We start from the raw sequence: 22390 nt of genomic DNA on the forward strand, positions 1-22390 counted from the left end.
GTGCAGTTTTGGGCAGCACAGTATAAGGACACTGAGGTGCTGGAGAGGGTGCAAAGAAGGGCAACTAAGCTGATGAGGGGTCTGGAGAATAGGTCTTATGAGGAGAGGCTGAGGGAGCTGGGGCTGTTCAGCCTGGAGAAGAGGAGGTTGAGGGGAGACCTCATTGTTCTCTACAACTACCTGAGAGGAGGTTGTAGTGAGGTGGGTGTTGGCCCCTTCTCACTAGTGACTAGGTCGAATTGCACCAGGGGAGGTTCAGGTTGGATATTAGGAAAAACATTCACAGAAAGAGTGGTGAGGCATTGGAACAGGCTGCTTAGGGAGGCTGTGGAGGCACCATCCCTGGACGTGTTAAGAAAAAAGGTAGACGTTGTTTCAGGAGATGGTTTAGTAGATAGAGGTTGTAGGGAGGATGGTTGGACTTAATGATCTTGAAGGTCTTTTCCAACCTTGATGATTCTATGTTCTGTGTGAGTGAACAATGCCAAGGTAATTAAAATGCATTTTTTCTTGTGATAAAAGAAGGGTGTAGGAAGGTTAGAAATTCTGCCACTGAAGTGCAGCTTTCTACTAGGCACAAGTTTGAAAAGTCAAAACCTGGAATGTTATGGGAGGAGTCCTTCATCAGCGTCCTAAGCATGTTTTTGAATCCATGTTTTTATACGTACCAGATAGTCTGCAAAGGTTTTGATTATGCAATCAGTGTGTTTTGCTGGGCAAGACCAGAAGTTAAACCACTGTACTGGAATTAGCTGCTGCTAGAAGCAGCCCTCTATAACTTAAATTGCAGTATTCACATGTGGCCCTATTTAAGTCCACTTACCTCCCTGGCAAGTTTTTTTCTCTTGTGGTACAATTAAATGCTTGCCTGGATTTAGAAGAACTGCTCATGTAGCCATTTCATTTTCTGCCTTAGCAGAGAGTAGCTTATTCTGGGAATTTGCTGTTTGGTGGTCTGTTCACCGGTGAATGCCAAGAAGGAGTTTGCCTTGCTTGCATTGGCCATCTTCCTTTAACCAGCTGTAGGGCTGCTTGAATGGGATAAACCTCATGATGGAAAGGAATAAACCCCTTCTGATGGCTTAAGTGTACCCATAGTGACTGGATCCTTTCAGGGGCCAGGAGATAGCTAGGGATAGGCATTGGATTGCCATCAGCCACTGAAACAAAAAATTGAAATGTCAGCTGAGTTGTAGCAATATAGTTATTAGGCATAGATTGTGCCTTAGTTTGTATTTTATATTCTTGCATGTGTGGGAAGACAAAGAGGATGAGAAGGAAGAAAAATCTCAGTGTGTTGAAACTCAGCTGCCGAAATTTATCTGGGATTTTTTATATTAAATTAAGTTGTAGTACAGATAGGTTTAGGAAGCCATATTTCCATATAAGACAGTTAATATGAACAACAAGTAGCAGAAAAAAATGCAGCAATACTGTATTTTTAATTGGTTTGTACATTTAATGAACTTCCCATCTCTTACCAAATCTTGTTTAAATGCTTGTTTCATAACTGTTCTGTATTATTAATAATTTCATTTAAAAATAGCCCCTCAAGAACAATGACCCTTTCCAATTATTTTCAATAAAAATATCTCTTAGGCCAATGGACTCTGGCAGATTTATATTGCTATCTTGAAAACAACACATTTTTACATATTCTTTACCATAATGAACAGTTCCACTTAGTAGTCCACATTCTGCGTTACACTGTCCTTCAGATTTCCCATGAGTATGTGCCAAATCAGCCTGTATATACAGCTTATTCACTCATTACTGTTTTGATTTTATTTCTTAGCTTGTGGGCTTATTTTGACACTCCCAAAACAGGTGCATGCAATATGTCATTTGAATGCTACTGATAAAAATTCCCTTAATATTTCATGTATGAGAAAGCAGCTTTTCTTTGTTTTGGCTACTGTTGCTGTAACTTCTACTGCATAAATGTTGTCTAAAGAGAGGAGTTCCTTATTTAATCATTATTACTATTTTAATTTATTTTTTTTTAAGTTGCAAATTCACTTGTAATGGGAGCTGAAGATACAGATTTCCCATATGTATTAGAATTCCCTGTAGAGACTGCCAGTAAGTGCTTAAGTGCTTTTAATCTTGTAACTGTGCTGCACTTCCGTATCAGCTTGAGATGTCTGTGAACAGAGAGGGAAAACTCAGTATCAGATTCCACTGAAGAGGAAACAGGCCTTGACATTTGCTACAGAACTAATCACGAAGATAGAAATGTCTGTGAATTCAGGCATTGCCTGTGAGTTTCTAGTAGGCAGGATCATTACTGCCTTTTCTGGAGATATGACAAAAATACAAATGTCATCTCCATAGACCAACTACATTTTTTCTTGCTTCTATGCTAAAACACAAGTGATCAGTGCTGAGCAATACACTGTACAGCATGTTTTTAGCTATATATGAAACTATAACATCCATTTTGGAAAGATAATTCTGTTGGGATTTAAAGGTTTGAGATGATAGCTGTTGAGTTTTTCATCATTACTTTAATGATCTTGATCTCTTGTCAACAGTTCTGCTTCCATTTGCTGTTATTGGCAGAGCGAGCTCCCAGGTGCAGTTACTCCTTAGTCAGAAGCATTGCCTTTTCTTTCTCTTAACAGAATTTCTTTCTTCTGCCCAGAATCAAAGGTGGATATAAGTATGATCCATAATGGGTTTCTAGGAGAAAGTGAATCAAGCAACTAAGACCAACTGGTTCTTGCTAGGCTAAGTTAGGTAGCAGTGCAGGTCATCCAGCATGCTTGCCAGGGAAGGGAAGATACATGTCCTGCATGTCCCTGTGTGTAATGCCAGCTCTGCTCACAGGCAGTATGTTAGCAGAAATTTTAATATGTTGATTAGTGTTAATTCACACCTGTAAAGTTAATTCATTTTCATTAAGATTTACTTTGTTCTGACTATCTGTTCTGCCTTTCCAGTAGCTAAGCTACTGATGTATGTTCTCTTTTACCTCTTTTCTGTGGATGAGCAGGCTGTACAAATAATAGATGCAGTCACTTTATTTTTTTAATTTTATTTCTAAGATGGAATACCCTGAAGTTATGCAAACGTCATAGAATGAAGCTGAAGAACTTCCTCATAAAAGCACATATGAGCTGAATATCTGACTTTCTGCTGAGATCCTTCCTTCACATGAATACTTCTGTCTAGAAACACAGCAGTCTCTGTCAGCTGTTCCCTACCCTGTTTTATTCAGACTTGACAACTTAATTGTCATAAAATATTTAAAGAAGAGGAGAGTTTGGTATTACATCCATGCTGTCTCCCCTCTGTTTCAAAAATCAGGCATTTGAACAGCAGAGTAATGGGCTAACAATATCAAGTCAAGATGGCTGGGGATGACAGGCCAAACAGGCACCATTGGCTCATGGATAAACTGTCCTGCAGTGATTTTCCCCAGTGTTGAGACACTGCTCCCAGCAAGCCTGGAGGAAAAGCCTAGGAGTATTGAGCTACATTAACCAAAGACTGTAATGGTATCCGGCTTGCTGCTCAGAGGTATGTGGAAGGTCAGCAGAGCTGTCAGCTCTGCAGTGTGAGTCATGAGCAAACCCAGGCTGTTGCACAGTAGTATGTAGGCACTAGTGCTGTTGGGGTTCTGTGCTCAGCTGAAAATTCACTTCAGTTTTCAGATACGTAAATCATCATGCAAGAGCAAATCTTTACACAATGGCAAATCTTGCATGCCTGTAAGTAATGGTGATAACAAAGTCTGTTCTGGCACCTATAAGCAGCTGCAGCAAGGCCCTTAATTTTGTGCAGAAAATGTGCTCTCAGTTTTACTCATGCTAAGTGGACAAACACAGTTTATTCCCCAAGCACTGTGCAACTCTCTCAATTTCCATATGCACTGGCATATTTTACTGACATAAAATGTCATCCAGCCAGCAAGGAAAGTTTTAAAAATTAGTTTTCAATTATATTCTGTCCATAGAAACAAGGGAACATATCTATGTTGGTAAATACATGCACTTCAGTATTTTTATGTGCCTGAACTCAGTATACTTGTGGTGAAAGTCTAGACAAGTCAGGTTCCTTATTTTTGTTGCTTCCTTGTCCTGTCTTGTAATTCATTCTTTTTCTGAACTACTAGTTTGGGTATCAAGGACTGAGGCAAAAACCAGAAATGCTCCTGGGTCTGTTAAAAAGCTTTGCCTGTTACAGAGGACCTCAACCCCAACTAACAGAATACTGGAAATCATATATGAAAAGTAGATACTTTATAGTTTTATCAGACCACAAAATACATTAATTTACTTTTAGATATTAAGAATTAGTGTCCTGGAATAAGGTTTGTACTGAACTAGAGTAAGGTTTTGTGCTCACTATGTGGTATATGTCAACTGGCAGTCTTACTGTGGAAGTATATTATTGTATGGAGAGTGCATTGCTCAGAGGAAAATACCATAAGTTACTTACAGATGCAAAATTTGAACGCTCTTAGATAATTCTTATACAACTACTCCTGACTCCTAAATCATATGTGTGGGCAGTCAGACCTGTGAAGGCAGGGAAATCCTCCCTCTTCAGGCACAAAAGTTGGGACAGCAGTGCCATGACCTGCAAACTCTTCAACAAAACAGCTACAATTTTCCGCAGTAGAAATACAATTTTTCAAGACTTTCACCAGCTGTGGAGGTAAACTCACTGGCTGCAGTACATTATCATGGCCTAGCTCTGTAGAACTTGTTTGGTTTGTTTTTATCATATCCTTTTTCATAGAGCTTGTTATGTGTCAGAAATCCATATAGGCTCCTTATGCCTTGAGTTCTACTTGTTTCCTCAAGCTGCCCACTTGCCGAGGCTGCATTTCTGGCTAGACCCGTTGTTTCTGGGCTAGACCATTTTCCCTTCCCTCTTTATATGCAAGGAATGGGCAATAGGATACTGCCAATTCCCTCCTAAAGGAGAAAACACAAAGCCAGCAGCAGCTGCAAACACCTCCCAGCAAAGCTGAAGACAGAATCCACAGTGAAGGAACTGCTGTCAGCAAAATGTTGTTTTTATCTCTGTTTGTAGCAGAAGTGTATGACCAGGAATGTATTACCTCTCAGGGGGCAAAGGACTTGTCTAGGTCACCCCTGCATTATGGTCTGCCTTTCTTCTTAACAAGTGACCCAGAAAGTGGCACAGGAAAATAGATGGTGATCCCAGCCTGACTATACAGACATAGTTTTAGCTTAATGCTAGATTCACTTTTTCAGTTGAAAGCTACGTCCAGAAAATAATAGGTGAGATCCTAACCAGCTGCTGGCCTAATGAAATAAGTAAGGAGTCAGTCCAGTCTTCAGCACCAGGTATTCTAATGCTGTCCATAGTAAAACTACCACTGTGTTTGGAAAGGACAAGGTTAGGAATGGGAGAAAAAACAAAAAAACCCCTATGTTTTACTACGCTCAGAGAGGGCTAACTATCCAACAGAAGGGCAAAGACAAACCTATGTCAATGCCTGTGCTTGTCATAGCCATCTACATGGATATGTAAATATATGTGAGCCTTGAAGGCTTAATTTTCTGCTCTGAATGGAGATTTGACGTAACTTTTCTGCCACTTTCCCCAAATGCCTAGCAATACTTAAGAACAAACAACTTTAACAACAAATGGGTAATTTCACTGGATTTTATTGTGTGACAGGAAAATTCAGTATTATTCAATAAAACATCACTTTCAGTTAGGATTTTAGTTACAGTAAGTTTGGGATTTTTTTCATTTTTGGCTTTTATTTACTATAATTGGAATCTACAACTTCTTCTCAGGAAATTAATATGGAAACACTTTGGGAGAATCTTCAGTAAAATAAAAAACAATGGTTTATTTTTTCTTTCTGCTAAGCTTTCACTAGGGCCTATTAAAAGCTTAAATAATTAAATGACAATTTCTATGGATCACTCCTAGAGTTTTTTACATGCTTATGTCACGTTAATGAAGCCACTATATAATACACAGAGAAGCCTCCTTTTCTTCCTTGCTTCTGATCAGTGACCATCTTCTGATGTTGACAGTAACTATCAGAAGCCACGTTTAGCTTCCTTCTTACTCTGGAGGCTCGTTCTATTTAGCAGTGATTGGATCTGCAACAAAAAGCCATACAAGCCTAGACGCAGGGTCAGGACTGCCACTTCTTTGCCATTTTTTAGGTTATTTGGCATTAGTGTCTTACGTTCTGTTCATTTTCTCAGTTGCTACAATGCATGATGGACCACAAAGCTGTTGTGAGGCAAATCAGTGCTTAAGTTCATGGTCGCAATAACACCACTGAGACAGACTGAAACAGCCATAGCAAGAAAAATAAACTGCTGCTGTGCTCAATATTAGAAAAAAAAGGTAAGAAAACTAGATTGCTTTGCAAGGAAAAAAAAAAAAAAAAAAAAAAGTGTATTTGCCAGTGTGTAATGTCTTGTCTTCCATGTACTTCTTAACGGTACTGGCTATGAACAGGCTTACAATTTCTGTGTCTGTGCAAGACCCTTAGCCAGCCCTGGGTTCTTTCCCTTACACAATGGAAAAGGAAAAAGCAAGCTGGTTTCCTTTGCTGGACTTTGCAGATAAACTTTTGAAATGAAGTGTAACTCTTTTCAGAATGGGATCCCTTAATAACTACATCTGTGAGCATAACTCCATTAGAATTCAGTGTTGTATCTCAACACGTTCTTGGACAATATCCTAACTCCTGCTGCATTTGAAAGAAGTTGCTGAGTGTCCCATAATTCAGGTATTGACAATGTGTGCCTGGAAAGGGGGAATTCAGAAAATGTAGTGAGGTAAATAGCAATTGTACTCTTTGAATTGAAGTCACCGTTGAGGTAAGCTCTTGCTTTAAATACCAAGCACAAGAACTTTAAAAAAAATTAAGTACTACATTTAAGTTTTGTTGTTAATGTCCGTTAACTGAAGACTTTTAGCTGTTCCTCTCCCACTGCAAAAGTAGAAATAGGGTCATTCTTTTTCTGAAGTTTGTGCATTGTGCAACGGAGAGACTACATATACTTGAAAAAAGAAATTATTTTTACAAGAGAATTTGACGTAAAACCATAGTGTAGAAAGCAAATATGTTAACAAGTTTTTAGGGTTTAAAATTCTTACTCTCTGAAAGGAAAAATTAAGGTGTTCTCTGATCAGTGGAGCAGGATATTCCTGTGAAAGAAGGACTACACTTGATCTATCACTGTGAAAAATGAGCAGCACAAGGGTACGGAAGACGTTTTCAGAAAATGGAAGGTTGGACATTTCTCTTAAAAGTTAACCTAAACAATACAGAGAGAGAATGCGGATCTTTATTCTTCATTCAGTTCCAGCTCATCACCTGAATGGTCACTTTTCTCAAGTTACTTTAGCTGCCAATTAACATCCCCAGCCCCACCCTAGCTCCCCCTAATTTGATATTGTCTTTTTAATTTAGCACAGAAGTTAAACACACAATGTTAAGAACAGAATACAGTTTCACCAAATTTCAGAGATTACTAATGCTGGCCAAGTTACTAGAGTCCATAGTGTCATTCAAACCAGGAGTTCTTGGCATCTGCAAACTGGAATGTCTGTAGTGCCAAAAAGCAAGGATAACACTCAAATTTATTGTGTTAAAGAACTACTTAGAGCTACAGTAACATATATGTGTGTGCATGGTTTGTCTTGTGTGTGTGCATTTTTGAGTGTTTTTCATTACAGTGAGAGTCTGGAAGACATAAATACTAAGAGATAAACATTTCTATCAGATGATTGTTTTAGCAGTCACATAATCCTTCCTCTGATGTCTTGGGTCAATGCAATCCTAGAACCACTGGAGTTTAGCAGGAGATATATTAAAAGTGTTTCTCTGTGATCTTTCCTGCAACAGAAACAGCAGTAAAAGTTATTGTTCTGTCATAATAAAAGAGTATCTGCACATTTTTTATTTCCTCAGCTTTCCAAATGGAGTTTTTAGGTTACTGGTAGAGCATAACTGTGGTTATAGAGTCAACAATGATATCTTTAGATGTCTAGAGCTACCTCAACAACAGCTGGAGAAGACAGGGAAGATCCACAGTGCAAGCACATTCTTTTGGTTATTGGCAGGTTATCCTGAAAATAAGGCTGGAGGTCAGTTAGCAGAGCAATACTGTGTGATGTGCTACAAAAGCCACATACCTTCTCGTCTTAAGCCACCAGTTCTCTAAACGGTGCTGCAGTAGCTTTTCCACCCTAAGGCATGTAGTGTTTAACATCAGGACATCATAATGTATACTAATGCAGTTTTTGAGAGAAAACAGTAACAATGCTTCTGAAAGACTCTTAGAAATGGTACATCTAAAACTCTTATTTATTTATTTGTTTATTTATTTATTTTGTGTGTAAAATCAGAACTGATATCAGCTCAGTAGGCACCGGAGGACGGGTCCTTCAACAGCCTGGAACAACAGCAGCAGCTGTAAGTGGCAGCTCCAGTCAGAAACAACCATTTCCTGCAAACAATACACAGTGCTAAGCTGCAACTGTAGAGAGATTGTGACAACATCTGTTAAAGACAAGATTATGAAACAAAGATTTATAGACAATTCCAGTTTGAAGTCACAAACATTTATTTCCTCTGACCTTTAGAAAAGCATGGTAATCAAATTACTGTAGGCAATGCTGTTTATCCTTAACTAAAACAAAGAGGTTTTGGTCCTCCCCAAGTCACCTCTGTCTATTATTCTTGATAGACTGCATCTTACAGGCCCATTCATTGTCAATCTGCCCGTTCAGCAGCAAGGTATCATCTCTGTCAGTAAACACATTCTGCCCTGCACAGGCTGACATAAAGCGAAGTCTCCTCTCCCCTTCTCTTCAGGTGCAGAACTTAGCCACTGTGAACAAAGAGGGAAACAATCACTGTTCACCAATCAGCTAAGCTCTGCACCTCACCAGAGAGGTCTCCATCTCAGTACAGCTAATTATTAGATGATGTTCTTCTATGATGTGTCTGCTGCTTTCCTTTTTTCTTTTTTTTTTTTTTTTTTTTTGCGTGTGTTGGTTTTGGTTTTGATTTCTTAAATATATATATATTTTTTTTAAGTTTAGTTTTGTTTCATGGACAGAGAGGATTCCACACCGTGCACAGACCGGATAGTTATGGTGAGTTTCATACTAGCAGCTGTGTTCATGGCTGTGTGGTAATCCCTGGCAATGTGATTTTAATCTTAAGTCACAAATCATCATGCCAGGAACCCAAACAGCCACAACATTAAAAGAAAGATGTGCAGTCACACAGTGTTGTTCTTGTAACGGTATCTTTAGATTGTATGTTATAGCTCACCACACACTTCTAGTCTGTCTCAAAAGTCCAATGGGCAATTCTAGACTATTGCTAACACACACATACCATGTAATCTTCCTGTGACAGATACTTACCACCAGAAGATTGTAGGATTTGTTTAATTTTATTTTATTATTGAAGGAACTAGAGCAAGACAGTTCCTCGTACAGTAGCAGCAAGAACAAACTGTATCTCCATGTTTCTGGCATTCAGATAGTTAATGGCATTTACCAGATTAAAGACTGTTGAATGTAACTCAAGATCCTGTGGGTCCTCAATAACTGAGAGCATACCAGCAAGTCTCTTAGCCATATCTGTTTTACAAGGCAAACCTCCTACCCCATAATTGATATCCTGGCACTCAACAGTCTATTCCACCTTCCCCAAAAATTTTCTTGGCAGGCACAGTTCTTATCCATACAGAAGAACATCATTTGTTCATAAACAAACCTGCTTTCATGGTATCTATCTGCTATATTTAATATAAATAAAGTAAACACCACAAATTCAAGTGGAACTCACTCTCAAGTTTTGCTACATGCACAGACAGGCTTGAACAGAAGAAAAACTCAGATTTCTGCTTGGGACCAATTAGAAAATAATTGTTTTGCTAAATTAGATGCCTGAACTTTGATGCCACAAATCAACTGTAAAGTTATGTGAACAACCAAGGCAATCAGTCTGTCAGATGAGTTATATCATTAAGCAAAAATCTGAGGTATGCTGTACTGGAAGAAACCTTCATACCAATCCTAATTGGCTATGTGCTAAGCATGCATGAACAAACACTGTAAGGTTACCTCTGGCTACTCAAATAGACTGAGAAAGGGAGAATACCTTCACAAATTAGCAGTTTATAGCCTGCAGCAGTCATTAATATTTCATGCAATTCTGCATTTTCACTGGTAATTCCTTCCTATTCATTTTAGAAACAAGACAGATTATGTATGATATCAAGCAGGTTCTTCATTTAAGGCTACTCTGACCTCATAATCTGTCTTCAAAGGCCTCACTACACTTGACACAAAAACATCTGAATTACCAGCTTGTTCTTACATGATTCAGATTTGCTTCCAAATGCACAGCTTCCTACTTCCAGTGTGGGCTCAGATTAATTTAAAAGACTGTGCTGTCTATCAAGTCAACGTGCATCTTCGTTGTGTTCCTTGCACAGCTGCAAGTTCTGTAAGCAGAGTTAAGAATACAGAATGGGAAACAACTGCAGGTGGTGCCTGGCCTTCTGCAGCCATTCCAACTTTCAGTTGCCTTTTACGCAATCAGTTACAAAGTTTACACCATGCCATGCTCTGTACCTTCTATCCTAGTGCCTAGATGAATCTCAACTCACTAAACTGGCAACTGGGCATAAAAAGATATATATTCTTTCTCTATGAGGCAAAATCAGAGTATTTATTTTGAAAAGAAAAATCACCTCTTCAGAATAACATCTCTGCCACCACTTTGGCTGAGGATGCATCCATATGTTCTTGTGCTGCAGCAAAGCATTTACGTGCAAGTTCTTGTTGTTTCACATCTTCATTCACCATTAATTCACCATAGAGATACACACCCATTGCCTGAAAGAGGAACATAACACACAGGTATCCTAACACCAGTACTGACTAGTTAGCTGGTTTTCATTCCATTTACCTCCTAATAGTCCTTTAATGAAAAACAAAACAAAAAAGACTATGCAAAACATAAAACTAACCATATACTCTAGAACACCCACCCTTCCCCCAGAAAAATAGTTTTCTCTGGAGCTCCTTAGCCTAAGGTTGGTTGTCTAAATGTTTTGTTGAGTGTGTAAGAACAGAGTATTAAAATGAGGTACATGTTACGTTCGTACAAGAAAATGCTTTCTCATTCCATTTTTATTGACACTTTTCAAGTTGGAATCTGTTTTCTTTTATCTACTACTTGACATATTACCAAATGCCTCTTAAGAAAACAAATTGTTTTTCCTTCAACAGGATACACATTTTCTTTCCAACTGGGATGCTTTCATACACGCCCATGAATAAAGAGGACATCAACTGCAACAGCCCACTCTCTGATTCCCATTTGGCAACTCTGCAAGTGGGTATCAACTGCATGTGGTCAGGTCTGTATTTCAGACTCTTTCTCTTTACCTCTGAGATGCAGCTGCACATGCACAACCTCTGGTTTGATAAGAAGGTAGGCTTCTTCCTGAAGTACTCATGACAGATAAGAGGCCACCTTGAGAGTGAGATCTGGGCCCCTTTGACAGCAGGTAGCAAAGTGCTGGCTAACCTAACAGGAAACACCTTGGGGAATGCCATTTCTTTCTGATGACACAATTCCTTCACCTAAATACAATTCAGTAAGTGTTGAGTGGCACTTACCAAAACAGGATTATACACATGACAAAATATTAGCAGCTCAACATACTGAGATTTACAGTTGTACTCAATATTTTGAACAGTTGCAGGAAAGTAAAAATGTGGATAGCACTGAAACTCCACAATTTTAATACTATTCCTCACAATTTCTAGCATTGGCTGGTAGGCCTTAAAAAAATCAGCTCAGAAAGACTTAAATTACAGGAAAAATTCCTAGAGTGGCAGAAACTTGCCAAACTCCTTGCAACTCCACTAAGCATGCTCTCTTCCATCCACAGAATCAAGAACTCTTATTTTCAGGGTTTGCAGCTGCACCAGGGTCTGGCAGCCACACCATGCATGCACACAGCTTTGGACCTGGGCTCATACTGCTTTCACAGAGAATTTCAAAATGTTGGAATTTTATTACAAATAGCAATTACCTTCCCTACCCAGTGTTAATATGTTTTCCCCATGCCTAAGCATTAACATGCAATAAAAATACTGGCGTTTTGTAGTCCTAAAAATGATTTAAATAGGCACATTTCCCAGACTTAGAAAAAGCCAAGTCTTTCATGATCAATAAGGACATGTCACTGCTCTGATTTGAGATGTAATCACTTGAGGTTCTACCAGAAATAGTATGTACTGTTGGAGTAAATTAAATGAAAGACATGGAAGATTACATTTTAAAGTTGCAAAAATTACTACCTTACACTGCAGAAAATACTAGTCTTTATTTGGCAAAATATCTATTCCAACATAATGCAATTCAGTGTGTTTGGTTTTATGAATGCAACAATTTCCTGCACCTCCCCCCTCAGGCTTCTGTTGGTGGTTATCTCCATCCTTTCATAGGTTTAAAATACACACAATATACCTGACTCCTTCTTTTCATAAGAAGTTGGTTTATGTTTTGTTTTGGTTTTAAATAAAGAGCTTGCCAGAAAGCCTGGGGCCTGTTTATTGGCTGAGATATAAATAGGAGCTGAAAGAAAGAACACAAGAGACTGCCGTAACTTTATTGTGCTGCTGTGACAAAATGTATTTGCCTGAATGCAGAAAACCTCCTTGGTTATAAATGGCTTTGTTCAATGTCAACATAAAAGACAAAGACATTAATATCTTGCCTAGACTTTGACATATCCTGCAATATTTTCTGTTTTTAACATACATTTTAAATATGTAAGTCATCCTAGGCAGTGAATGTCTTGATTTTGTAGAGTTCATAGTGAATAAAAGTAAATAAAATTGAACTACAAAAAAGGCAGAGGTACAATTAGAATGGAAACTTTGTAATAGCCTAAATAAAAGCCATGGTAAAGCCACCACATATGTCCAGCCCTTTAAGACCTTCAAAAATCTTCCAGTACCTGTTTCCTAACTGTGAAAAGCCTGCATTCCCTAGATGTATATTGTCATGCTATGCTTCTCCCAGGTGTCATCTTGAAAGCTCAAGTCACTACAGCACTGACTGCTTTGCTCACATCATTAACATTCACAGCTAGACTTGCCTTTGTCATCCTGCTAAAGGAACCAATGCTGAGAAGTATCTTCCTGGCATCATTGCTACCTCTGATGTGCACAAAATGGAAGAAGAGGTGGGAATATACCCTATTTCACTACCTGCCAGAAGATTAGCAGGCTTAGGTGGGGTTGAATACCTCTAGATGGCTTCCTTATACTACAGCAAGGACAAAAGCTGGATACACATTGAGGTTCTTTCAAAAATTGCAGTGAGAAAATATATTTGAAACAATTTTTTAGTTTCATACCAAGGGTGTAAAAAAGTTGATGATTTTGAAAAAGCTGTATGAATGCAACTGACCTGATCTTCTTGGAGAAATTTTGCAACATCCCCATACCCAGGCACGTACTTGTGTTTAACAACAAGTTCACACCATCGATGTCGAACCTATAGGAAGAGAAAAAACAGTAGGGGAAAAAAATTAAAAAGAAACATATGTATTTGTGCAAGTATTGATAAACAGTACCTCAGTTTGATTTTGTTGTTGTAGTTGGGTTTGCGGTTTTTGGGGGGTGCATTGTTTTTCCCCTGTGGCCAGGCAGATGCCCCTGGACGCTGGTTGGTAATTTGGGCAGAGGTGCAGAGCCCTGCTTGGTGTGCATCAGCTGGGCTTCGGAAACCCAGAACACCCAAAGACATCCTTTAACCTTGAACATCCTGTTTCCAAGTTAGTAAACTAACCCAGATCCAGGCACAGATCTGCACTATCTTCTCCTCCACTGTTCCCAGTCTTGACTTTTTCCTTTATGTTAGGCTACAGGCTATTTCTTTTGTACTGTTAGAAGGGAGAGAGGGAGGAGATTAGTACTGCAAACATCTGGAAAATATAACTGATAATTTCCCCCATGTAAGTGTATAATCCAAGTGATAAAAAGATTTAAATATAATTCTGTATCAATATTAAATCCATGTCAAAAGCGCAAGGGTTACATATAAAACTATGAAACAGGGATGTTCTAGTTAAATGAAATGCTGTTTTGCGACTGTATCTTTGCCAATAACAGATTCTGAGCATCATCCAAAGGACTTAAAATCCATCTACACTTAAACAGCTGGGCTGTTCTACCAAATGCACGTTGACAAAACCAGTGATTAATATACTGTAATGAAAAGCATGGAAATTTTCAAGCAAATCCTCATCAAAAAGTATTTTTATTCAAGTTAAGTGAACATTAATTACCCGTAGGATTTTTTTTGTTGTCTTTTAAGTTCTTTCTCTGGTTTTAGCCAGTCCTGTAGCTTAAGTGTCATTTTACTGTCTAGCAAGTCTTCCTCAGCTGTAGGCAGTGATCATCCTAACACTTTATATTCCGTTAGTGGCTCAACACTGAACCTAAAGGAAAACAGTTAAGAGCAGTAAAACCTTTCCCACCTCCCAAACCTTCTCTTTCTGCCTCTGTCTGTGCCATCTTCCAAAAGATGGGGCACCTAATAACAATCATCTTTCATAGTAAGAGTAAAATGTTAGCAGTACTCATCTTTTTCAAAACTGAATTCATATCGTTCTTTTATCAAATAAGTGGACATGGACCATTTTCTGAATGATAGATTTACTGGTAACCTTAAGAATGGACAGCAGAAGGAGAGGGGGGAAAGTCACATTAAGTATATTTTATGTTATTGCTTTTGGAAATAAACTATTTGGAAATACTTTCCTTGATGTCTTGTAACTTCACATCTAAGGAAAAAAATCCACAGACGTATATAATTATACGTTCATTCCATTAGGATAATTAACAAGTAGTAAATGCTCACAGATGCTGGAAGAGTCTTTTCTGCACACCTGATACCTCCTCCCAGCTGACCTCTTATATGAAATAGTTTAAATGCAGCTTATGACTGAAATAAAATACTGAGGGGTTTTGTGTTTGAGTGAAGTTTGAACTCACAGCAAGGACAATACTGAACAGTTATAGTATAATGTACAGTAGAGAATGAAAACTGTCACTTAATGCTTTTTGCTGACAAAGTAACTGTTGTAAGACGAATTCGAGCTAAATCTACAAATGTAAATAGCTTTCCAAGATCCATCACTTTGTTCTAGATGACCATATGCATAATGTAGACCTTCAAACCTGTACCCAGCTGCTGATCCTCCATGGAGAAACTAAACATTTCACCAGTAGATGTTCCCAGACAATCCAGCTTTGTTACAGGGTATTCCTCATAGCACTGAGCAGCTCCATGCCTGCACCAAACCTTTAAGGTTCAAAAAATAAGCATACACCTATCTCATCTGTAGGACAAGTTAACCAAAGAGAATATAAGCATATTAAAAAAAAAAAAACAACAAAAAACAAAACCACAACAAAAAAATCTTTGTATATCTTAATCCAGTACACTTTATTCTGTACCTTCAGCAATACATTAAAAAAAAAGAAAAAAAAAAAAGTGCATTCTCTTGGCATGTACAAGAAACATAAAGAGGAGAAGGGACTGTGGTCTTCTCCTGTGATCACTACTCTTACATCTCATGGTCCAGCAGTTATAGCCCTGACCCAAGAGGTAAGCAACCAAATCCAGTTTCTATGTCTGCTCAAGATCTCAAATGGTGTCTCCTGGGATGGGGCTCTCTTCACACCTCCTGGTGAAGCTGTTTTTACTCCTGCAGTTTTTTATATATTTATTGATCCTAAGAGAGGAGATCATAATACTTTATGGCCTAAATTTCTGAGTACTTTTGATAAGAAGCAGGGACCTGACCTGTACAGTGCATAAACCAGCCTGTCCTGGCCCAACATGCTTTTCCTGGCACAACTACAATAGCTGCATGGAGAGCAGAACAGAACTTCTCATGGAGGCATTCATGTGGTCCTACTTTCTCACACACTAATGTCATGTATGTCTGCCTTACGTATGTATCATGGCCTGATCATGTGAATCCCAATGGCTTTGGAAAACATGGAACAATCATGCTGTGTCCATTCCCTTAATTGCACCATCGTCCATAGAGTTCCTGCTTTTGGCAACCAGCCTCCCTTCAAACAGTTCAAAAGAAAATTATTTATTTGCCAAGAGAGATCTGGGACAGCACATGCCCTCCTTTCTTTTGCTTTTTCCCTTTCTTTCCCAGGGTGAGCATGAATTCTGGCACATTCCCAGATCTGAAATGCTGGCTCTTGGCCAGCAGGGGCAGGAGCAGCACATCTGTTGTCCTCGGATTACACCTTCATCTCCTGTTTTCCAAAAAGGCCCCAAATGCTCTCGCAGCCAAGTAAACTGCTGGAGGAACAACTGCTGCTGAAGTGCCTGTGAAACCAGCAAGGTGGCCAAGCCCACTGGCGGGACCCTGGCAAGCTCAGCAGAGAAACTAAGGCTGGTTCCGAGTGCGTAAGAGGCAAGTAGGACTGAACACACAATATATTGGTGGCTCTCCTGCCCCTCACTCTCCCCCCACCTCCACGCATGTAGATGGCCTTGTAACAGGAGCTGCAGCTAACGCAAAACTAGTAATTTCTCAGATACTCACACTACAAAGAAGTATTTTTCCTAGTATAATCTATGCCCTAGGCTGATACCATAAACATGAGAATTTTATTCACATAAGGCAGGGACGGCAAAAAAAAAATGAATTCCCAACATCTCATCTAATGCTTAGAGCAGGAAAAGTAAAACGGGCCCCACCGCTTCACAGCCTAATTGAATGTCATGTGAACAGGCACTTCTAACAAATCAGTCTCGAAAGGAAATTTTGAAAAATAAGTAGCTTGAGTACCAAGTTGACCATACTGCTCTTCTTGGCTTTTCTGTTGCTCCCAGAAGCAAATACTCAGATTTAAAAATAAGAATTCATTAGTCCTCTCCCAATTTTCCTGCTGCACATTTCTCTGTGCTCTTCTGCACAGTTCAGAGATGCATGCCATAGGCCATTTTGGCTGGTTACACCATAAAGAATATAAACTAAACCTGAAAAGGAATTTACAGCAATCCTTCCTGTTACTGTTGGCAGGGAGCACATGTGACTTTTTCTGGATGTGAAGCAGCTCCTGTGACCGCTCACACACACACGCACAAACATGCTCTTACTGGTTTGGCAGCTGCAGGGACCGACGTGCCAGACTTGGAAACACAATTTTCTCAACCCCCAATTCCAGGCTGAGAGGTGTCTTTCCAAGCCTGTGACAGCTGGTACTCTGAGGATGAGGAGAGGTGTCTAGGGAAGCAAAGGTCTGCTGGGACCTCAGGTTCCTTGTGCATGGATCCTCAAAATTGGTCTTTCCTCCAACTCTGCTTTTGCAGCTGGTGCATTTATCTCCAATCCCAGCTTTTCAGGCCAAACCAATTTTTTTATTGTGCGTTTTGCAATATACTACCCATGTTAGTACAGTATTTCTGAGGTGGAGTTCAGTGTCAGAAAGATACTGAAACACACTCTGTCTCAGCTACAACATTTGGAAACCAGTTACTACATTTTCATAAATATCAACCCCATTAACACCTAAGTATTAGCTAGCACCTAGCTGAAAGGTCTTGAAGAGATGCCACTGTCAGATAGCAGAGTTCCAATTTTAGGAGCAGCAGATTATACAAATAATTCCAGTGGTCTCATATCATTTTATTTTTTAAAAATATACAATATTGCACAATATTATTTGCAATTCGAACATTACCTGCATTTTGACAATGAAATGCAAGATGTCTAGAAACCAAAACCATGCTGTCTTAATCTGTTTTCAGAGAACGCAAGCTGTTGCATGAACTTTTTAAACTGAAATAAATATTTTTATAACATCTATTAATAATCTAGCTCTAAGACAGCCCTTTTGTTTTGGTAGCCTGGGTGAAGAAATTTTGGGAAATGGTGCTTGAAGCTGACTGACTTAGCCCATCTAATGCATCAAGTATGTGGCTTGACTTGCAAAAGAAAATCTCCCAGTGGCACACCTAAGAAATAATATTTTTTAACTATTTTGAACAGGTCTTACAATTTAAGCAACAAATGATTTTTTTTTTCTGACCCAGGTGATGAAAAACTTTGCCTAATCCATACTATTCTCCCATGTTCCACACAGATGATCAGACAAGCCTGAAATAAACATCATCACAGAAATATTATATATTATATTGTAATGACCTAGCTTGTTATTGCCCTCAGTCATATGTATGCAAGCAAAAAATAAATCTACTTCTGAGGTCTACAAATAAGATTTAGAAAGCAAGTAATTTTAAACATGCTTTTATTAAAGGGAGGAAAAAAGATAGAGTTCACTAAGCTTTTGGTCTGCAGAATGGGAGACTAGCTTCAGGGAAAGTGAGTACATTTTGCTAATAGCTGGATCCAATTTAAAAGGCGCCATGAGACAACAAGTCTAAATCACTGAACAAAAGCAACGTACTTAAAGATCTTAGAAAATCAGAAAACAAGAGTAATTTGAAATACAGTAAGAGCTATTGTCCAACAAAATAAAATGTTTATTAAAGGTAGGAGGCATATTTGATCTTTATAAAACACAGGCTCCGACTATTGAAAAAAAATAACGTGAACAACTTGAATCTTAAATGTTAATTAAGAACCTCAGAGGCCAGACTCCAGTCTAATTTTAGAGGAAAAGATACAAAGAAACTTTTTAAAAAAAAACCAACAACAACAAGCAATGCTACCACAGATTAGTTTTAATTCACTGATATGTCCAGAGCACTGTTCTGTTCCATCTGAAACCATTTATCTCCAGCCTCTTCCTATCTACACATAAATTGGATTCAACAATTAGGTCATTTTCCTATATAACTAAGGAACAATGCGACATGGTATAAGGCAATGTTTGGTAAAAAGCATGTTTTACAGTTGCTTAACATGGAAGAATTACTGGTTAAAAAATTGCCAATTTTACAGTGTGTTTAATGATCTTCCTCCCCCACCCCCCCCATCTTAGCTGATAGTTACTCTTTAATACACCAGCCAGGCTGCATCAGTGACATTTCATTCTATATAGTCTGAATATCAAATGGGCACTCCTGTACGCTACATCACGGTATTTTAGCATGCAAATTTGGTTTCATGTACATTTACCCAAGCAAGCTGATCAGCAATGCTGAAGTAGCTCAGAAGCAATGAAACAGCCATGTGTGTTACAACTGTACTGACAGAGTATCAGCTTGGCAATCTGAAATAATGTACTCAATAGCCAAAAACCTACTGGGTGCAAGTAGAATGGATTAATTGTTTGGACAAGGATTCTGCAATTGCCATTATTGCATATGCCAAGGGTTTCTCCCGAGACTGGGCAAAGAAGCTAATAGCTTAAATGAGCTTGTATTTTGGACCAGAAGCTGCTGAACTTGTATAGCATAACTTAACTTTCATGTCTTGCAGCACTTGCTCTGACAACACAGCAGGGCCAAGGGAGCTCTGGGCCGGTTAGAGTGCGGAAGTAGCAGGCATCTTTGATGGCAACCTTTCTTCCCAAGACCCTCACAATGTCAAGGCTCAATTAATGCCGTTTCTCACAGTAAAGGTACAGTCAAAATAATGGTAACACTTCAAATTTAGAAAATGGCTTTTGGTAGCCTTACTCATGCTGCATTTTACTTTCAGTACTGGGAAGAACTGCTGTTCAGTATGGATAGAGGCAGCTGGACCCAAGGCTGATGATTGAGTTCATGGAGCCCCATCATGCCCTGCGTTGGACATCACTGAGTGTACAGACAGCCCCATGCCAATTCCTGCCATTCTGGACCACCTCCTCTCCCTGTGTGCATCCCACTGTGTATCTTAGCCCACTGACAACCCAGAAAAATGTAGCGTGGCCATTCAGGAAACCGTAAGTTGGCTAATCAAAACAGTTTTTGTCAGGAGCTAATTGCTATTTTGGGGCAACTGCCTCCATTTAGTAACAGAAAAGAGAGATGTCATACAGTCAAGCTTTTAGAAAACAAATTCTGTTGTGTGGCCAACAGCAGATCGTGGGACAATTGTCTTCATTTGAACCTGTAACTGGACAAGTGTACCAGCAGGTCAGGCAGCCTGTTCCTATAGCTGTGCAAGCCTCAGTTAGCAAGAGGCTTGAATTTTCTCACCCTTACAAATGTGGTCTATGGGTATGTATTTCCTTCCCAAACTTTCCCTTCCTCTCCAATCATTTGCTCAGGTTTTAGCATTCACCTAGTTCCACTAACCCAGTTGAACCTTACTGATAAAAAAGCTTCTGTGGTATCACAGACTTGCTTAAGAGCAACCTGATCAGATCCCTTGTCTCCAGACTGTAAACATGACTCCACTTCCACATCCAAATAAAACATATGCTTCTCCACTGCCAGCACGGAGGGTCTTTCCTACATAAGTATACAGAAGCCCAGGAATCATCACACATGCTGCTTGTGAAAGTCCAAGCAGAGCAGAGGGCATCCCTGCTGCTCTCTGTGATCAGAAAGGCATAACGAATGAAGGGCAGCATTTCAGGACAAGATTCACTCCTGGCAATGATGCCCATGCTGAGGAATTGTTTGGAAAAGACAAAATACCATTTTTTCCCCCACCTCAGGTTTGCAAACATAGTGCTCCCGATTAGAGACCAGACACTTTTCTCCCTATGTATCTGGGCTCCATCTGTAATCAACTACAAGAGACTTAAGGAGCCATGTCTAATCCTTCTTCAAAGGTGGCACAGGCGGCTTCTTCCTGTGGTGTCAAAACTGTCACTGTGAATAAGTGACTTGGTTAGGGCACCTAATTCTGTAATGCCAGCGCTCCTCAGCCTGTCCCCTCCTTGCCCTGTCTAACAGGAGACAGACACGCAACAGGATCTGGCCTCCACTTTTCGTTCCTCTTTCACAACAGACCAACAAAGCAATGATAGGAGAGTGACGTACAGCATGGTTAGCTGAGAAGAAGGCCACCAGCAAGCACCAAGGTAGCACATCTGCTTCAGCTGTCTGCTGGGAGACTGCATCCCTACTGTGCCCGAAGGCTTCTCTGCCCTCTGCTCCCATTTGCACTGCCATCTCCTCCATGCTGCGGGGAGGGGCTCCTGTATCTTCGTGCATGTGGGGTAAGGAAATGTTTAACACAGCGTGTCAACTCACTTAATTTGAAAAACAAAACTTAAAAAAAATAAGCCTTAATTAAAAACATAAATACACTACTTATAGTGGAACCAAATGCTTCCCTCTTTCCCCTGACTGGTCAGTACTGCCTGCTCAGCACGCTGAAGCATTAGTGCCATCCACAGCTTGCAGCAAGATGGACATGGCAGAAAGGACATTGGACACATTTTTAACAATTTCACTGGAGATGTGTGTTGAGCTTTGCTTTGCTGTGATGCTGCTGGCTCTCAGGAACAGGGCTGCCTTCTGGTCAGTAGCATAAGAAAGGCCTCCACTGCACCTCAAGCCTCCCTGCACCCGTGGCACTGGAAGACATGCTGGCATCCCAGCAGGACCCTGCAGCAGAGGAGAGTGGGTGCCAGCCCCCTGCCTGGTGCCTTCCCTGTGCCCGCTGCAGGGCTGGCAGCCTGCTCCCTTGGGTCTTTGCTTGTGCCTCCATCCCTGTTCACCCCTTCTCCCAGACAGCTGCTGAGGTGAGATGGCTGCATGCTGTCTCACCATAAGGACAGGGTGCTTAGGGGCCAGGAGATGCTCTACCCCAGAGGGCGTGGAAGGTAGTCCATGTCCCAGCCTCAGGTACAGCCAACCTCAGCCTGCAGCCTCCACCAAGAAGTACTGCAGGGACAAGCCCCGTAACTTCAGCAGTGTAGAACTGGGCATATGTAAACGTCCCAGCCAACACCTTTTTCAAAATATATCACTGCAGCGGGCTCTCTGTCTACATATATAACCCCATACACATTGCCTCTGACACTACTGAAATACCTATCTGCAATAATGGCTAGAATATCTCAGGTATCACTGTAAAATTTTTTTTTTTATTTGTCACCATCATGACTGATTACAAAATTTCTCATCATCACGTTCTCTCCTGGCTACCTCCAGACTAAGTCTGCCTAGCATTTTTATCCATACAGTGTTTCTATATGTATTTCAACACAAGCTATTTACACATTGTGGCATTCAGGATGTACAGTGCTTGTCTTGAACAATCCAAGAGATAAGCTTGGACTTTGGCACTCAGGATATCTGTTGTCTTGTGGCATCTGAGAGTTGAACGACATCTGCTGATGAACTAAAGAGATGTCTCAGCAACCCACCCAATCCCCTCCTGCAAGGAGTACCTGAGAACTGGGGAGTTTAGTGTGGGACATGCTGAGACCAGAGGCAAAAGAGTTCTAC

At 39.9% G+C, this 22390-nt stretch overlaps 1 protein-coding gene across 1 annotated transcript in view; it reads right to left on the reverse strand.

Annotated features, from left to right (window-relative positions):
* Window positions 1–10731: 10731 nt before the first annotated feature.
* Window positions 10732–22390, reverse strand: part of LOC104397254 (chromosome unknown open reading frame, human C9orf3) — a 170106-nt gene continuing 158447 nt past the window's right edge. The window contains exons 14-15 of the mRNA XM_010007203.1: window positions 13466–13552; window positions 10732–10872 (exon numbers count right to left, since the gene is read on the reverse strand). Coding sequence (XP_010005505.1) covers window positions 10732–10872; window positions 13466–13552 — 228 coding nt within the window. The remainder of the gene's footprint in view (window positions 10873–13465; window positions 13553–22390) is intronic.

This window comes from Chaetura pelagica, unplaced genomic scaffold, assembly GCF_000747805.2.
Source record: "Chaetura pelagica isolate M959 unplaced genomic scaffold, ChaPel_1.0 scaffold40, whole genome shotgun sequence".
NCBI classification, from domain to species: domain Eukaryota; kingdom Metazoa; phylum Chordata; class Aves; order Apodiformes; family Apodidae; genus Chaetura; species Chaetura pelagica.